General features: G+C 35.1%; 1 protein-coding gene and 1 pseudogene across 1 annotated transcript in view; both read left to right on the forward strand.

Moving 5' to 3' along the window:
* DEUP1 (deuterosome assembly protein 1) overlaps nt 1-18,644 on the forward strand; it is a 65,966-nt gene that overhangs the window by 25,260 nt on the left and 22,062 nt on the right. Inside the window, exons 6-10 of the mRNA XM_006907471.1 lie at nt 641-754; nt 2,662-2,904; nt 9,869-10,014; nt 13,310-13,412; nt 17,854-18,051. Coding sequence (XP_006907533.1) covers nt 641-754; nt 2,662-2,904; nt 9,869-10,014; nt 13,310-13,412; nt 17,854-18,051 — 804 coding nt within the window. The remainder of the gene's footprint in view (nt 1-640; nt 755-2,661; nt 2,905-9,868; nt 10,015-13,309; nt 13,413-17,853; nt 18,052-18,644) is intronic.
* Nucleotides 15,818-15,936, forward strand: LOC112476230 (annotated as a pseudogene).

The following is an 18,644-nucleotide window of genomic DNA, read 5'->3' on the forward strand; positions in this document are numbered from 1 at the left end:
TGTGAACAGATAATCGTGCTCTGTGAATATATGACTTGGGCAAAAACTTGAAGAACTCTGTATGCCATATCAAGCTAGTTCTCCCACTTCTTCTCTAGGTTAGTGCTGCCTGAATGAGGCCTGAGAATGATCCCAAGAATGAGTTGAGCTGGGCTTCACCTTGGACTGGTAGCTTTGAAAGCCACAGTCACGAAATCAGTCCAAGCTCTGTTCCCTAAAAAAATACGGGAACAGGTTTGGCGACTGGGTATAGAGAATAAAAGAAGGGAAAAAAACTTCTGGTCTTGGCCCAGGAATTTGGAAGTACTGGTTGATGCAAAAAGTTGTTTGAAACTTCCTTGTAGTAAGCGGCATTTGTTACCAGAGAAACTTTTTATATTTTTAACAAAATGCCTAATTTTTTATAGAAGGATTAAGTTACAAATTCTACATTTTCCTAGCAAACATTAAAAGATATATCGAGTAATAAATCCAAGATGAGTGATTTGATACTTTTTTGTTTTTCTAGTGGAGCAAAAAAAATGGATACTTTTTATCCTGTGAATGAAGATATACAAATGAAAGAAGCCCTGTTCATTGTGCTTTAAAATGAATAATTTTCTTCAATTTATGTTTATCCCTCCACCTTTTTTTTTTAAAGGAATTTAGAGCAAAGTCAAGAGAATGGGACAAGCAAGAGATACTGTATCAGACTCATCTGGTTTCTTTAGATGCTCAACACAAAATATTGTCTGAGAAGTGTAGTCAATTTCAGGTACATTATCTAATACTATCCTCTAAATTAGAAGAAATTAAAGGTTAAATATTACTATCATTGCCATTCAGCATGTAATCTTTTTACAGATAGAAATCCCAACTAAGAGAAAATAACCAGCATAGGTACAACACTGGGTAAAATCACAAGTGCATGAAATATCTATTGGTGAGTTTAGTCTACATGTCTCAAAGGATGGTGCTATTAAAGTGTCCATTGTTGTTATGTCATTAAATAGCATATGTTTTTGCAAAACATTTAAAAAGTCTAAAATTGCTTGGTCCCTGACCTCAAGAACTTTACAGCCTAGACACAGCAAAAATACAAGTAGAAATTTACAGATAGTTAATAACAAGCGAATGGAAAAGATCCAAATCCTTTTAGAAGTCAAAGGATTAAGAGAAAAAAATTGGACTCAGATAATCAGGAAACATCCTCTGGAAGGCATGGAACTGGGCCTGAACCTTGAAGAATATATTTCGAGAGAAAAGAGATTGTATTCTAGGTGGGGGAAGTAACACCAGCAGAGTCACTCACTGCTGCAAGAGAGCAAAAGGCAAATTCTGGGAATGGAAAATGGGCCAGCTGGCTGGGAGTCCCTGTAGAGATGGGAAGGGGTAGTAGGCAGCAAGTGTGGTGTGTTGGTTATAGATTGTAATAAGCCTTGAAAACTTGGCTAAGGAATTTGGAATTTTTCTTAAGGCCAGTAAGAAACTATGTTTTTTGTTTGATATATTTATTTTTCATTCTTTCTTTAAGTTACTTGAAGTATATGTTATACATGTTCCCTGAATTCCATGAAACAAAACGATCTAACGTAAAATTAATAGCTTCATTCCATACTCCATTTTTATCCGTTTAATATAAACACTGTTAACAGTTAGGTGTTTATATACTTTTTCTTTTGTTATACAAAATGTAAATATGTATTTGTGTGGAAGTTGTACATTTTTCCTTTGATTTTTTTTCTTTTTCATTTAATAGTAAGCCATGGATACCTTTAGAGTTATTACATAAAATTCTACTTAATTCTGCGTATTTCATAGTATATAGTAGATATATCATAATTCGTTCAATGATTTCCTTTTTGATGTACATGTAGGTAGTTTCTAGTTTTCTGTTATTACAATATTGTAACAAATACCCTTGATTATGCATCTTTAAATACTGATACTATTCTTTTGTTAGATAAAAATTCTAGAACTAATTGTTGAGCCATAGGATGTGTTCATTCAAAGTTTTAATAAATACTAGCAGTTACTCTCACCAGCATAGAATGTTTGTCTTTGATTTTTATCAATTTGATGGACTAATAGTAATATTGGCTTGATTTGCTTTGCATTTTTCTGTCTATTTCTAATATTGAGCATCTTTCTATATGCTTCTTTGCCTTTTTCATTTCCTCTTCTGTGGATTATCTGTTCATAAACTTTGCCCATTTTTCTTTTGTGTTTGTTTGTTTTTCTTATTGATGTGTAGAAGATTTTGTGCATCAGAAATTATTAACCCTTGTTATGTGTCGACAACCTTTTTCTATAATCCAGTTGTTTTTGTGTCATTTTGTTTATTTTTGGTCATAGATACATTTTGAACTATCGTGTAATTGAATCCATAATTTTCCTCCTTTTATATCTTCAAGATTTTCTTTCTTTCAAATAAAAATTCCCTACCCCAAGCCCTCTACCCTACTCTACATCTTTGCTCTGAGGTTATACAAATATATTTTCTCTTTATGCCATCAAAAATTGAGGTTTTATAATAAACACAAGAATTATAAAGGGTGAGGCTTCATTATCTGAAAATGTACTTAAAGATGTTTTTCTAATTCTTTTCTATCATTCTTGAACTTTATGTAAGCTTAAATGTGATATTCTCCATTTAATTAATCCATCTTTCATATTTCTCAGAAACAGGCACAAAGTTACCAAACTCAACTCAATGGTAAAAAACAGTGCATAGAAGACAGAAGATCTGAAATTCCTCAGTTGATATGTGAAGCAGATCCCAGTTGTGAAACGAATGAAAGAGATGAGTTCATTATTGAAAAATTAAAATCAGCTGTGAGTGAAATAGCATTAAGCCGGAATAAGTTACAAGATGAAAATCAGAAGCTCTTACAAGAACTGAAAATGTACCAAAGACAATGCCAGGTGAAGATTTATTTATTTTTCAGCTTATATTACACTTGAGTTGTATAAACGATGACTCAACAGGTGTATGGATTAGAAAGCTAATTACATATTACATGTGTAAATTCAGCTAATATTTCCTTTTAGTGAGTAATTCTCACTTGATGAGTAAATTCAATAATCTCATAGGTACTTTACCCCACTAGAGTTCACTTTGGTTCTGTAGTGGCATAATAATGATGTATTGCCAATGCAGTTCAACCGTCATTTACAGACCTCTATGCCTAAAAAACCATGGCCCTTTAGCTATATACCACCCTCTGTCCCCATTAACATTCTCTCTGGCCCTGTGCCTCTTTGACTCGCAAAAATTCTAGCTTGGAGATCCAGGAAGTCCTTAAGGGTTCTACAATCTAATAACCTCAATGAGAAGCATAGGGGTCACTCCCTGTAATTTATCACTGTTAACCTTACCATAACCATTTATCAACAGTAGCCTGGAGTTAGTTTATTTGTCTGTGTTTTGTTAACTTCCACATTGGCAGATGTGATTGATGGTTTCTCTAAGCATTAATTTTTTCCTTAACTCAAAAACATTTTTTCTTTTCTTGTCTCTCTACTTCTTGCAACCACTAAGAAGGATATACAGCATTCATCAAAATTGTTCATTACCGATTTCTTTACTATATATGCATTTCTTATTCACAGATATCCTAGTTACTTGAGACATTCTATGGTTTTATCTCCCACTCTAGGTCTTATCCTCCACCTCCAAACATTCAGTCTCTGTCCACCAGTTCCTCTGTGTCAGCTGGCCCATTTCTCAGTCCCACTATATTCTCTCCCCATGCTAAGGTATATTTTTTCAGGTCACTATCTGAGCAGACTTCCACTTGCTTCTCTAAGAGATTCCACCTCAAAATCTGCCACTTAAACTCCCAGGGTCACTTCTTAGTCTTGGCCCAACTCCTCATTCCCCATCCTGCCAGATTATATATGGGATTCTACATGGGTTTAGTCCTTTTAACTTGCTTCTCGGCCAGCATCTTCTCCTCTTTGTCTCCCTTTCCCCAAGTTTGCAAGGGGACAGAACACAAGGCTCCCAGCTTTTCCTATTCCATGACATTTGTAAGAGAAGTATATCTCCCAGATCCCAAATTCCAACTTTGTTTGGGGAGGTGGATGCTATTCTAATGCAAATTAGAATATGATGTAAACAAACAAACCAAGCTAAACCACAGATACTAAACACTGAGGAAGCCATAAAATTTCTAGAAATAGAAAAGGTACTGATGATGTTTTTTTCTGGTTCCACTATAACATAAATGACATTAGTCTTACTCTTCTGCTCTAGAGGTTGTTCAAATGGTTTCTTGCCAGTAGTGTTTAACTTGCCAGTGAGCCCATCCAGTATGTCGGAGCTGGGTTTGCACGACTGCTGGTTCTGATGGGATTCTCTCCCTCTCAGGGGCTGCTTCCCATTCAATGCCCTGGGTAAGGGTACAACTGGTTAAGCCTCTGGTCCTGATTTAAAGACAACTTAAAGTTATATTATGCAGCTGTCTGTTCTGCTGGAGTCTGCACGATGATCACATCAATAAATAAGATTATTTTCTGGGTGCTTTTCTGAACAGGTTATCCTGTACAGACTGAGGTTTCAGGTTATCCTTTACAGACTGGAGAGTTCTCTTTGTCCTTTTTTGAGGTCTTTTTGGTTCTAGTCCCTAGGAATCTTTAGTTTGCCTGAAATGTATTTCATGATGAGCCCGGTTATGAAGTCTGGTTCTACTCTGCACAAAGGTTGAGCTTCTTCACTAACATTAGTTCCTCTTAATCTCCCCCCAAAGAATTCTGTTTGGACCTATTACAAAAGCCAAGGACATCCTCTTTTATAGGCTGAGGGTCAGCTTTTGTTCTTGGCTCACTTGTAGACTAGAAATCGCTATTCTTACCCTATATTCTAGAAAGAGCCTCCGTCACCCTCTCTGGGCAGCATGACTGACTTTCTCTGTAATGCTTTCCTTTACCAACCTCATCTTTTTCCTTCTCAGAACTTACCTTTTATACTTCTTCAGGAATTAAGTTGGAGAATCTTGTTTTAAAAAAAAAAAAGAATATTGCAAATAGAGGAAGAGGGTACATTGATTAACATTAATAAATTAACATTCTTAATTCAGATTATAATCTCTGCACTCACTCCAAGTAAATATCTTCTCACACTTGTCACACAGACACACTCCTATTGACAAGAGGAAAGTGCAACCCATGGGTATGAACGTGTAGCAAGAGGTTAGAGTACTCAAACCACTGGATGGCCAAGACAACCCTGTCCCTGTCCCTTAGCAATATCATTTAAATTTTAACTGATTTACCCTGCTGACACCAGATCAATAGAATATGACTGACCCCTCAATCCAGGATTTGTACAAACTTCCAGGGGCTTACACATATTCCTTAGAAGGCTTTATGGGTTGTCTGGACTAAGGAAAGTTCATGTTACCTACTTTGACTTTTCCTTGTGTGTGTGTGTGTGTGTGTGTGTGTGTGTACGTATATATGTATATATGTATATATATGTACTTAATAATTGATTAATGTTCCTAAATATACACTAATAAAACTCCAGCTATTCATAGAAATCAATACAATTGTGAAATATTTGTATTGATATTTATACAAAAGGTTATAAAATAATAATATTAATTGTCTAATTGTTATGACTTTCGTTTAAATCAGTGGTTCTCTACTTGGGTGATTTTGCTCCCTAGGTAACATTTGGCAATGCCTGGATGGTTTTGGTTGTCACAACAGGGGAAAGGGGTATTAATGGCATCTAGTGGGTAGAGGCCAAGGATGCTGCTAAATATCCTACAATGTGGAGTTTGGAGAAACATGGCAGAGTAAGAGACGTCCCCAGATCTCTCCCCTTGAAACAACAATAAGTTGAACATCTAAAACTCAACAAAAAACACTCAAACTGCACACCAGCACATTTGAGTGTGGGATCTGAGCATAAGAGCTACCATAGGTCAGAACCCCGGGTGTCGAGTGGTGGGCTGGGAGAAATAAAGAAGCTGCCTCTCACAGCCACCGGAGCTCCCTGTAGTAGGAGGGGAGAAGAGAGGTCTGGCAAGTTCCCTGAACAACCCTGCCTGGGAGCGCTGTGAGCTCAACCAGCTGAGCCTGTGGCAGGGCCCAGTCATCAGGGCAGAAAGCAGAGAAGCAGGACAGCAGAGAAACAACAGTTGATTTTTACCAGCCTCAGTTGCAAAACCGAGGCTGAGCTGCAGCCCCCAACCCCCCAACCCCGAACTCAGAGGGCCATTCCTCCCATACTCTCCAAGACCGATCACTGCAGAGCCTAGGGGAATCTAAGCAAATGCTACCAAAACTGTTGCTAACACTGACAAGGACTGAGACTGAGGGTAGCGAGTGTGAAAATAAACAGGCATTATTAAAGCTTTATATAAAGCAGGGATCCAAGAGGCTTAGATGCCACCTATTGGGAATCAAAAGAAAAGCACCTTCTTTGCAACAGGCTAAAGAGAGACCTTTTATATAATAAATCTTCTTTCTGGAAAAATAGCAGAATACACTTCCATTAACTCCCCGGTGGTGAAATAGTCCATTAAACACCATGAACAACCAAGATGACAAGGCATCTCAGAAAGAAAGGAAAAAATCTCCAGAAAATAAGCTTACAGATATAGAAATATGCAATTTAAATGACAGAGAATTCAGGATGATAATTCTGAAAAAACTCAGTGAGTTCTGAAACGAGTTATACAACAATTTCAGGAATTGAAAAAAAATCTAGATGAGCAGAGCAAGGAGATTGAAACCCTCAAAAAGAACAGAATAGATCTTCCGGACATGAAAAACAAACAAACAAACAAACAAACAAAAACACTGCAAGAGTTGAAAAATGAAATAGCAAGCTTGGGAAATAGAGTTGACCAAATGGAGGAAAGGATCAGTGACATTGAAGACAGAAATTTAGAAATAAATCAGAAGGAGGAAGAGAAAAACCGAAGAATGAAAAATAATGAAAGAGAAATTCAAGAACTAGATAATACCATCAGAAGAGGAAACATAAGAGTAATGGGCATTATCGAAGGTGAGGAAAAGGAGCGGGGACAAGAAAGCATTTTCAGACAAATAGTTGATGAGAATTTCCCAAATCTAAGGAATGAGCTGGAGCTTGGAATTCAAGAAGTCAACAGAACACCCAATTATCTCAACCCCAAAAGGCCTTCACTAAGACACATTGTATTAAATTATCAAAAATCAACGACTAAGACAGAATTCTTAGGGCAGCCAGAGAGAAGAAAATGATAACTTATAAAAAAAACCCCATTAGATTATTGTCGGACTTCTCAGCACAGACCTTATAAGCCAGAAAGGAGTGGAATTAAATATTCTATGATGCACAAGACAACCCTCACAACAAAGAATTATCTAGACCAAAAAGTACATAGTACCGAGGATGGTAAACTTTGCTTTAAATTTTTTATGTTATTTTTCTCATGTGCTTCACCAGCAGTTTTCTAACTCTACTTTGTGTTGTTTTTCATACTTAATGATAAATTTTAATGTAGCTGTTATTTATTTATTATCTAACAATTTCTATGAGAAAGTATACTAAAAAATTTTTATTTATTTAAAAAATAATTTAGTTATCCTTGGATCTGGGAACATTATTAAATTTAAAATAAGAATCTCCATTTTATATTTTACAAAAGAATCACGTATTAAAAAAATTATTCTGTAGTGTATTTCACACACACAAATATGTTATAATTCTAATGAAAAGATTTTTGGAAGTAATTTAGTTCAAAAAATTCTAGGTAAGATTTGTACTCCCTGGAAACACTATTTTTCATGCATTTAGAAAAAAAAATGCTGAAAATAATGCTTTCATTTGTACTTTTCTTGTTTTATTTCAAAATTTTACTTACATTTCATTCTTTTTCTTTAGCATAAATACTAAATGAGAAGATATCAATTATTTACTATTTGGTAGCTGATTTGAGGGTTTAAAATCATGGCTTCTCTCAAACCATTAAACAAATTTCTAACTAAACAAACGGGCCTTAAGCTTGTTTTACAAAATTTATATTTTACCAAACGAGAATAATTAGAGGTAAATAATTACTGTTTTCAGTGCATGTATTTAGAAAGAAGTTCCTTTTCTCTTTTGCAAAACTGTCATATGACAGTGTGCCACATCTTGCACATGAATTTGAAAAGCCAATCATTTCAATTTGAATTACTGTCACTCGTTATATATAAAATTCTCTTTAGTTTGCAACATACTTTAATGCCATATGCATCTGAACTTTCACATGAATCACATCTTCTCACTTCTATGACCTTGAAATGTGTCAGTATATGTATTAATTCCATTGCATTTACTATGCTGCACTACACTAACATTTTTAAAGTGTGCAGTATTTCTCATTGGAGGTTAATGACAAAATTAAATTGTGCTGCATTTTTCTAATATCTGTGCCAAAAAACCTTGACCATTTTTTGTTTGCTTGTTAATGTATCATTAAGATACTAGAGCAACACCATTCCATAGAAATATAATGCAAGCCACAAATATAATATAAATTTTTCTATTATCCACATTAAAAGAAGTAATAATGGGTGAAATTAATATATAAAAGTAATATATTTTATTCAACATAACATATATTTAAAGTATTACCGCAACATGTAATCGATGTAAAAAATTATTAATGAGATATTTTACATTTCTTTTCATACTAAATCTTCAAATTCTGGTGTGCATTTTACACTTACAACATACCTCAATTTCAATGCTAAGTATTCACTGGAAATACCTCCTCTATACTTAGATTTCATAAAATTTACAGTTAAAAAATAGATTTACATATACAAGTTGTTACATACAAACTTCCTCATCTATAAAAATGGCAATGAATTTGATGACCTGGGTCAGGCACACTTAATAAATATGAGTTTCCCTGTAAAATTGAGGGGAAGAGACCTGATAATATGGAAGGATTCTGTCATTCCTTCTCCCAGAGAACAGCCAAGTACAGCTGGAGAAAATTACTCAACAGGCCAGGATCACAAATCTCAAATGAGTACTCAACACTGCCAGGAATCTTACTGTGTTGGTCTAATTAGCTAACTCTCCCATTCCCACCGCAGGCCGTTTCAAACTTTCTTCATGCTCAAAAATCACTCCCAACCCCCCACTTCCACTTCTCCCTCCATTGTCACCACCCAATATTGCCTTTTCTCTTCAGAAGGAAAATCGAAGCCACGGTCTTATCTTCCCATATCCAAATGTACATATACTTGTCTACATTCCATCTTCCTTCCTTTTTTCTCATTGCAAAAGATGAGGGACTCTCTTTTGCTTTAGGCAATACTTCCCTTGTGCTTTGGAACTCATCCACCCATCTTCTCAGGAAATTGTCCCCATTACTATTACTCCTTTTCTCTTCTAACTGGATCCTCCTTCTCAACAACTTTTAAACTTGCTCCAGTCTCTTCTACTAACAAAATAAAACACTGGACTCACAGGATTGCCGGTGTTTCTAGTTGCCAGCTAACGCAGGGCTACTATTGGCATTGGTGGAACCACGATTTATAATTCACTTCATTGGCCAGCTTTGAAATCAGATTTTTCTTGGCTATTATCTTATTTAAATTGGGAATTATTTGCATTAATCCAAATTTTATGCCTTGATATTTTATTTATACTCATATGTTTCCCTCTTTCAAATTTACATACAACATGGCCATATTTGTGTGATTATTTGATTTTTCTTTGTCTTTATCACTAGACTGTCATCTCACTGAGGACAGATTCTGTGAGTCAGAACCAGTAAAGCACTCAATATCAGCTCATTTGAAATTAGACTGGTTCATAGATGTTAAATATTTTTAAATGTATTATACATCATGATATTCAATAAGAGCATTGAAAATTTTTGTTTTTATTTAGGCCATGGAAGCAGGACTCTCAGAGGTGAAAAGTGAGTTACAGTCACGTGATGATCTCTTGAGAATCATAGAAATGGAACGATTGCAGTTGCACAGAGAATTATTAAAAATAGGAGAGTGCCAAAATGCTCAAGATAATAAAAAAAGGTATATCTTTATATTCGGCAATCTGAGGAAACTGTTCAAAAAAAGATGTTTGACTTTTCAAGAGTTTTATATTTGAAACTAGAATTACAGTCTATTTTTTTGTATTAACATGCTGTTAATTATTAGATAACATATATTAAAAATAAAATTAATGATTATTTTATCTTAACAATTAATATCTTTACTTACCTAGAAAATTATATCATGTTCTGATTTATGGATACTTATGTGTTATACTGAATCAGAAATTTTCTTTGAACTTTTTTTATTCTTCAGGATATTACAAAAACAATACTATAGAACTGGTATTTAATTACATATAAATATAAATAAGATTTATTCCATATTTTTAAAATGCTTTTATTTTGATTGCCTGTAAACTCGTTATTAACTTTTTCACCAGTAATTGTTGTATTTATTTTGGCCTCCACATTCAGCACATTAAGGGTTTTGTTAGAACATTTTTTTCCCTCTTTTAAAATCAGATAGATATTGCATACTCCATAATCACAAAGGAAAATGACTGCTGAGGATTATTAAATCTTTATGCTTGTAAATAGACAGTGTGACTGTTCTAACCATTCACTAACATTCTAATTCTCATTAGAACTTGAATCCTTTTCAAATCTGAAGGCCAATGCCAGACCCATGATAGAATTTTTAAAACTGAATAGTCAAATGGTGAGAGATTTTACTGAAAGACAATTACATTGTTTTAAAGGTAATAATTATTTCGTCAAAGTTTTGGGACTTGCTAGCATTTCTTGAGGTCTGCCCTTTAAAACAAATGGCAAATTAAAATTCTTTAAAATGACCTATTGTATGTCTCACCAAGGAAAGTAGAATGCCTGTTAGCCAGTCGACGTTATTGAGTGCTCTGTATACAAGCTATATGTCATCACCAATCATAAATAAATCTATTAAAAATATAATATGTGCAAGGCACTGTTCCAGTGTGGTGAGCTGATCAGAAATGTCTTCGCACAAAGAATGTATATGCCTGAAAACATAAATTTCCTAGAAGAGCAAACCTTTCAACCATGTCTCATTCTGGTTTTGTGAAGTGATGTAGGTACTTTCTATAGAGCTGTCTCACAAGGCCAATGCTGAATTCCAAACATTGCCAACTATCCTTCAATATACAATTTAATCTAAAATCTTACAGTTATTCACATATTTGGCCAATACAATTCTTCTGTTATGCTTGCTTGACAGCCTCTCTTTAAGTTGTATTTACTTTGGTCTCCAAGCTATATCTTTCTCATTTGGAGCGTACTGGCTCAGTTCTAGTGTTCTGAGATTTGATGAAAAGATATTAAACTTTTCACAGATTACATTGTATTTTAGACTTTGGGCATAGTGTTTTAAGCCTTCATCTTTCCCACTGAAAGTTTCTAATCCTAGTTGTTCTTATATGAATGTGGTTCTACCCTTTAATATTGTTTTGGTTTCTTTTATTTGGACTCTGTTTCTTCTTTATAGTTGTATTAAGGTGAAGCAGCCCAGACTACTGAGAGTAGACATGTGAAAGTTCTATAGAAGTAGCATCGTAATGTTTTTATTCATTATCAGAAACTCTCTCAATAATGCTAAGATTTTATTAGCTTTTTCTTTTTCATTGTAGAAGCACCTTGGGCTGATATGTTCTGAGAGTTATTAAAAATAACTCCAATACACCTTTCCAACATGAAAAATGATAATTCCCTTATATATTTATATTAGCATTTTACATTAGCATGACTATTATTTTCTTCTATGAACTTGTCCACTTTGAAGTTTAACATTTGTTCCAGTCACTCACTTAAATTTACAAGATTATCATGAGGTTTTACCATTCAGTTCAGCATTCCACTCCCTGAAATTGCTTTGGAAGAATTGAAGGAAGAATTGAAGGTAAAAAGGAACTTTCATTTTCACCTCTTCCAAATGATAACAAATAAGAAAAATTTAAGACTTATCCTGAAATAATGTTTTAGGATAACACCGAGTAAAATGCTCACAATATATTCCTGAGTGGAAAACGAAAGAAGACTGAAAAATAATGTGTATAGTACATTCTAATTTTATGGGAAACATGTATGTATTTATACACATACATAGAAAAAAAGACAATTCATATACACAAAAATGCTAAGAATAGTTTTTCCTGGAGGACATTATAGCGGTATATGCTCTTATGTACTCTGTTTTATGCAGTTAACATATATATTTGATAATAAAAAAAAAAACCACAAAAACAATCTAGTCTAGACACATTTACCTCAAGGATATCACTATTAATTTATACCTTTTAAAAGATCCCTTCATTTTTAATCTTTCCATTAGTTATTTCTCTAGCATTACTAGATTTTGTTTTGTGTGGTTTAAGTTTTTGATTTGTGAACATTTAAAAAAATTCTTTGGAAATCTAAAATTGTACTCACTTACAAGTGGGTACATTCCTCAAAACACCAGACTCTACCAGATTAGTCAAACAATAGAAAAGAATGCTGCTTTCCTTGTCGAGCTACCTTTATTTTTCTGTTTTAATAGTTTTTATTTTTCCAATGTGGCATTGAGCATTACCTGCTTCTACTTCCCCAAACTTCCTGTGGGAATTGTACTTTTTGTACTAGTTTCTGCTTTTCCTTTCTAGTACCCATACATGGTTGCAATTTAATTTTCCAAATTGAACAGCCAAAGAATAGATGTAGTTGAGCGCTCTCTGGGTAGACCATCAGGTCAGTCACTTTTAGTCGCTTTTATGGGGTGGTGCTCCCCTCAGACTTCTCTTGACATAGTTCCTTTCCACGATACAGAAGCAAATCAGATGGATTTCCGTTTTTTAATGGGTTCCCAAGCTATTTTATTTTATTTTATTGTGGTGACATTGGTTAATAAAATTATATAGGTTTCTATTTTTTTATGGTGCCATTGATTGAAACCATATGATCCAGCAATCTCCCTACTGGGTATTTACCCAAGCAAGCTATTTTATTACAGGAAACAGTCTTTTCTTCTTATCTAAAAATGTTATCTACATATGTAAATCCAATATCCTGCCAATTTTTACTGTATAATTGAAATTCCATACTAACTGCTACCTTTTAACTTATTTTTTTTCTCTAAAACCATTTGCACTTGATGAACTATGTAAATACGCGATCTGAACGTTTTAGAACTTGCAATGTCTGTAACTAGAAATGTTTCCAATAAACTAATAACCTATGTCTGCAACCTGCAATAGTCTAAACTGATAATATTATCCTAACAATTTATCAAGTTAAGCTTAATTTTTACTCATTTGAATTTGTAGATTTGAATCATCTTATTCACCTATTAAAGAACAAGAAAGGAAACGGAAAGAGCTGTTTTCAGTGACCCCAGATCAACCAAATCATGAAAAAGAATTAAGTAAGGTATGGAAAATAATGAGCTCCATTCTTCCAGGCAGATTCAAAGTCTTTCAATACAAAGCGGGGTGGGAAATCTTTCTTCTCACTCCCTTTCTTCTATATATTTCTCCTAAGATAATAACCTACCAAACTGCTAAAACTGACAATTTTCTGTGTGATGCTATAGAAAACACAAACCTTAGGTCTTCATTGCCACTGGCAGACTGCCCATAAAATACGGAGGGCCTGTGACTCCGTGAGAGGTATCTTGTAGCAATAAGTAAGAGAGCACAGACTTGGGGGCTCAGAAAGATGTTAGGTGTGTAAACTTGGGGAAGTGCCTTCTGCAACTTGCTCAGGGTCCTCATTTCTAGGATGAAGATTGGATAATTAGTACCCACCTCATAAGATTGTGATGAGGATTACATGATCTAATAATAGCTGCTACTTAAATAGCATTTACTATGTGCTAGGAGCTGTTCTAAGGGCTTAAAAAATTCTAATTCATTAAGTCCTCACAACCATCTTATAAGGTAGATAATTTTTTGCAATATTACACAGCTAATACATGACAGAGGACAGATTTGAATCTAGGAAATCTGGTTCCCGAGTCCATATTCTTCCCTTAAATTAAAATCCATAAAATAATGCATATGAAGTACTTAGGAAAGGGTCTACCTAGCTCAAAGAAAGCACATGGTACACTGGCTGCTATTGTTTTGGGTTACACCTTCATTTTGTCACTGAGCACCTAACATGTGCCAAGTTCTCTGCCAGGAGCTAGGAATATAAGGATGAATAAGACCTGGGCACTGTCCTTGAAGACCCTGTGGTTCTCAACTCTTCCTATAAAAAGCATATTCTCTTCTCCGTCCAGTAAAATCTAGTAGTAGCTTTCTTCCCATGAGTTTATCATGGCTACTACCCACTTCTCTGGTCTTTAGGTTTGAGGATCACACGGAATATTTAAAGCTATATAATCTAAACAACTGTTAAAAGTAGGAAGAACCTAGGCATGGCTTTGAATATCATCTAGTGCACAGCACAGTACCTGACACACAATAAGTGAAAATAAATATTTAAAGTTGACTGTCAGGCAACTATTAAGTATAGAAAAGGTGTCATGAATTAATTATCATTTTCCTTATATTTTTCACATAATCCCATGAAACTGATTTTATTGATATTTAAAAATATAACTTTAAAACCTGTTCTTTACTGGTGTCTCTAGTGAGTACATTATGATAAAACATTGATCAAAACCACCTAAAGTATAGTTATACCATTCTTAACTTCATAGATTTAGCTAGAGTAATATAAGGAATATACGGATTACACACAGTTTTGATATGGAAGGAGTGCATACAAGGCACAAATCCGTTATAGGCTTTTGGAGACCTCTAGATAATGCATTGCTGTGCAGAAGAGGTAGCAAGTGAATTGTGTATAAATAGCTATAGCTTCCAGGAAATGTTTATGGAGAACATTTTTACTCTCTTGTAATAAAACCAGTAAGGGCCTGGTATTATGGATCTTCTTTTATCAACATAGAATTATTTTTAGTCATTTATCTGTGATAAAATTGACATTTTTTATAAAGTCACTTAGAGCTACGTAAATTAATCTCATTTAGAAAAAAGCTTTGCAGTATAGCACATTGTTTTAATAACTAAATGTGAAAATAATAATAGTTTACTCCTTTTTCACAATAGCATATTCATTTTTTTACATTTTAAAAGTTCTATTTTAAGAGAATACGTAAACTACACCTCAGGGATGCAAACAGTAAAATCCAAACCGGGACCAACTACAGAACAACTCAGTTATTTCATCAAATAAATGGTAAGAAAAACAATTGGAGAAAGAAGATTGGAGATGAAAGGAGACTTGTGATATTGTCCTCAGGGTGAAGACATTTGTACTCCACTTTCTTAGTTTTTTCTCTGGCTCTTAGGAGCTGGGTAATAGGCTCAGTCCCCCTGCCCTGTGAGTCTTTTCTTTTTTTCCTATTTGTTAAATGATGAGGTTAGACCATGTGATTTCCAAAGTCATGTCCAACTCTGAAATTCTGAATGTGTTAGTACTAAGAATAGAATCAGACGAGGGGTTAGTGGTATAATGCCTGAGGACGGGTCAAGTTTGCCGGCTGGACATGAGTACTTTCCATGTTACGTTATCCCACTCCAGCTTTTTGTTATGTGTGAACTATCATCTAGGGCTCTGCTCAGAGAAGTTACGTAGCACAATGTGTAAGGTCCTGGAATCAGACTGCCTATCACCAGGAATGTGACTGTGAGCAGTTATGTACCTTAATTTTCTAATCTGCAAAATAGAGAGGTATGTGGGTTTTAAATGAGATGCTATATGTAAAGTACTTAGAATCACACAAACACATACAAAAAGAGAGACTTTAAAAAGATATGAGCCCGGTCTATGGCCATGCTACCCTGAATAAGCCCGATCCATTCTGATCTCGGAAGCTAAGCAGGATGGGGCCTGGTTAGTACTTGAATGAGAGACCACCTAGGAAGACCAAGTGCTGTAGGTGTAAAAAATAAAAAAAATAAAGGATTGTAGACTGGGGGATTGTAGGCTGACAAGACAAGGTCCTTGCAATCTGTAAGGTCAACCAAGGGTTGCATCGCCTAAAAAACAAACAAACAAACAAACAAACAAATAAATAAAAGATATGAGCCAGTTGCAATGTGTGGGTCATATTTAGATCTCAATTCAAATAAACAAACTTAAGCAAACAAACAAACAAATAAACAAGTAAATAAAAGATATGAGCCAGTTGCAATGCGTGGCTCATATTTAGATCTCAATTCAAATAAACAAACTTAAAAAACATTCATTACACTTCTGATACAATTTTAAATTTGAATACTGCTTCGATATTTGATATTGATAAATTGCTAATATTTTTAAGATGTCTTATGGTATTCTGGTTATATTAAAAAAAAGAGTGAGCACACCTTATTCTTTCAGAGATATATTCTGAAATGTTTAAATATGAAATGAATAAAAGGTCAATTTTAAAAGTAAGTGCCCTGGGGTAAATTCAAATAAATCTCTTTGTGAATGGCCTCTATTTAACTCTCCAGACTTATTCTCACAACACTCCAAGTTCCAGCCGCTCTAAACTCCTTTTTGTTCATCGAGTATGCCACTGTGCCTTGGCTGCACTCTTTGCCCAGGAGCCCTTCTCCATCTTGTATTTTCCATCTGACTTCCATTTGTCCCTCAATATTCGATCTGATGTCCTCTCCTCTGGAAATCCTATCTTGACAACCCCAGGCTGGTTTAAGCACCCCTCCACTACATCCCGCCTCTGTTACATACCTCTGACATCGATTGCACACTGTGTTGTAACTTAATTTTTCTGTTTCCCCAACGGATTATGATTTTTTTGAGATCGGTGATTGTGTACTTCATCTCCAGATCCCCCAAATTAGAGACAATGAATGATTTCTAGAAAGATGGTAAGAGGGCTGGACTAAGTGGTAGTAGGAATGAAGAGTAGGGGGAAAATTTAAGAGAGAACCAAATGAAAGAGACAGAATTTGCTGCCTGACTGGATTTGGGAAGATGAGGGTGGAAAGAGTCTGAGGTGATCCAGAAGTTCCTAATGTGGAAGGCTCGGCTAGGGTTAGGAATATGAGACTCCACGGGCTTACAGAAAGGAGGTGACACGTTTTCATGGACAGACTACGTTTGAAATTTATTACAACATGATTCTGAAAAATAAAGTGTTTAGTCACAGAAAGTACAGCACAATTTAGTAAAAAAGAAAAGAAAAGAAAAGCACTGAATTTAAAACCAAGAGTCCTACGTTCTAGCTCTAGCTCTGCCAGCTAATAGCTTTATGACTTTGAGCAAGTCACTTCACCTCTCTAAGCCAATTTTTTTCCTCCCTAAAAAGTGCTCAGTCCATCAATCTCTGAGTTTTGGGTCCAGTCCTCTTCCACCACACCACTCTGGAGTGGTTGTCCAGTGGGTATAAAGTTCGGTTATATAGATGAGTAGGTTCCAGAAATTGCTGCACAACACGCTGCCTAAGGTTAACAGTAGATCGCATGCTAAGTATTCTTACTACGAAAAAAAAATCTTAATGACAAAGGTATATAAGGAAACTTGAAGGTAATGGATATGTTTATTACCTTGATGATGAGAGTAACATGAACGTATGTCCGAACTCACAAAATGGTGTACATCAATTATGTGCAGTGTTTTTGTATGCCAAGTATACTTCAGTAAAGATGGGGGTGGGGGCAAATGCTTGATAATACTTTCTCTGCCTTCCTGTCAAAGTTTTCAATTTAGCATTGATCGGAAACGGAGGGTAAAGTGGGGACTGCCAGAGTTTTAAGATAGGATAGGAAGACTGAACATGGCCAATAAAGGCTTTAAGCTGCTTTAAAAATAAAAAGAGATGTTAATATTTTCTGAAATATATCTGCTGCAGATAAGGAGCCAACTCTACCAGAAGGAAGAGCACCATAGCTCTGAGCAGGAAAGAATGAGGAACGAAATCTCTGACCTTACAGAGGAGCTTCATCAGAAGGAGATCACTATAGCAACTATCATGAAGAAAGCTGCCCTTCTGGAGAGACAGTTAAAAACAGAGTTAGAAATAAAGGAAAAAATGTTGGCAAAACAACAGGTATGTAAGTGGGCAGGACAGAACCTGTCCAGGTCACTCTCTTGCTCAGTGCAGATAGTAGCCTTCATTATTGACTAATAAAAGCCTTGCATTTCTCAGTATTGTATCTGAGACTGGCATCACAGAAATACTTCGTGGAGTTACACAAAACCATTGTGAGATATTGCAAAGTGTCATCAAAAGAGAACCAGGAAAATTAGTGACAATGCAAGATAATTTCATTAAATCTCATCCTAACATTTTCTTGTGACCCATAGTTTGATCACCTTCCACAGTATGCTCTAGTCAAAGATGTCCTGAAATTTTCTATAGTTCCCTTGCATTAACATTTTTATCTTTTTAAAAAACTTTCCTGGATACCTCTCACCCCCATTTTATATGTTTATTTTAGGGTTTTAAAAAATGGATGTTGAAACATGAAAATTTGTTCATATTTATGGAACATTGACTCAATGCAGAGCATGGTTCATGGGGAAAAACAGCAATTACAACATTCTACTGTTAAAATACTGCAATTAACTTCTAAGTCCTCCCTCCTTTCCTCTCTCCCTCCCTCCCTCCCTCCCTTCCTTCCTTCCTTCCTTCCTTCCTTC

This window comes from Pteropus alecto, unplaced genomic scaffold (assembly GCF_000325575.1).
Source record: "Pteropus alecto unplaced genomic scaffold, ASM32557v1 scaffold12, whole genome shotgun sequence".
NCBI classification, from domain to species: Eukaryota; Metazoa; Chordata; class Mammalia; order Chiroptera; family Pteropodidae; genus Pteropus; species Pteropus alecto.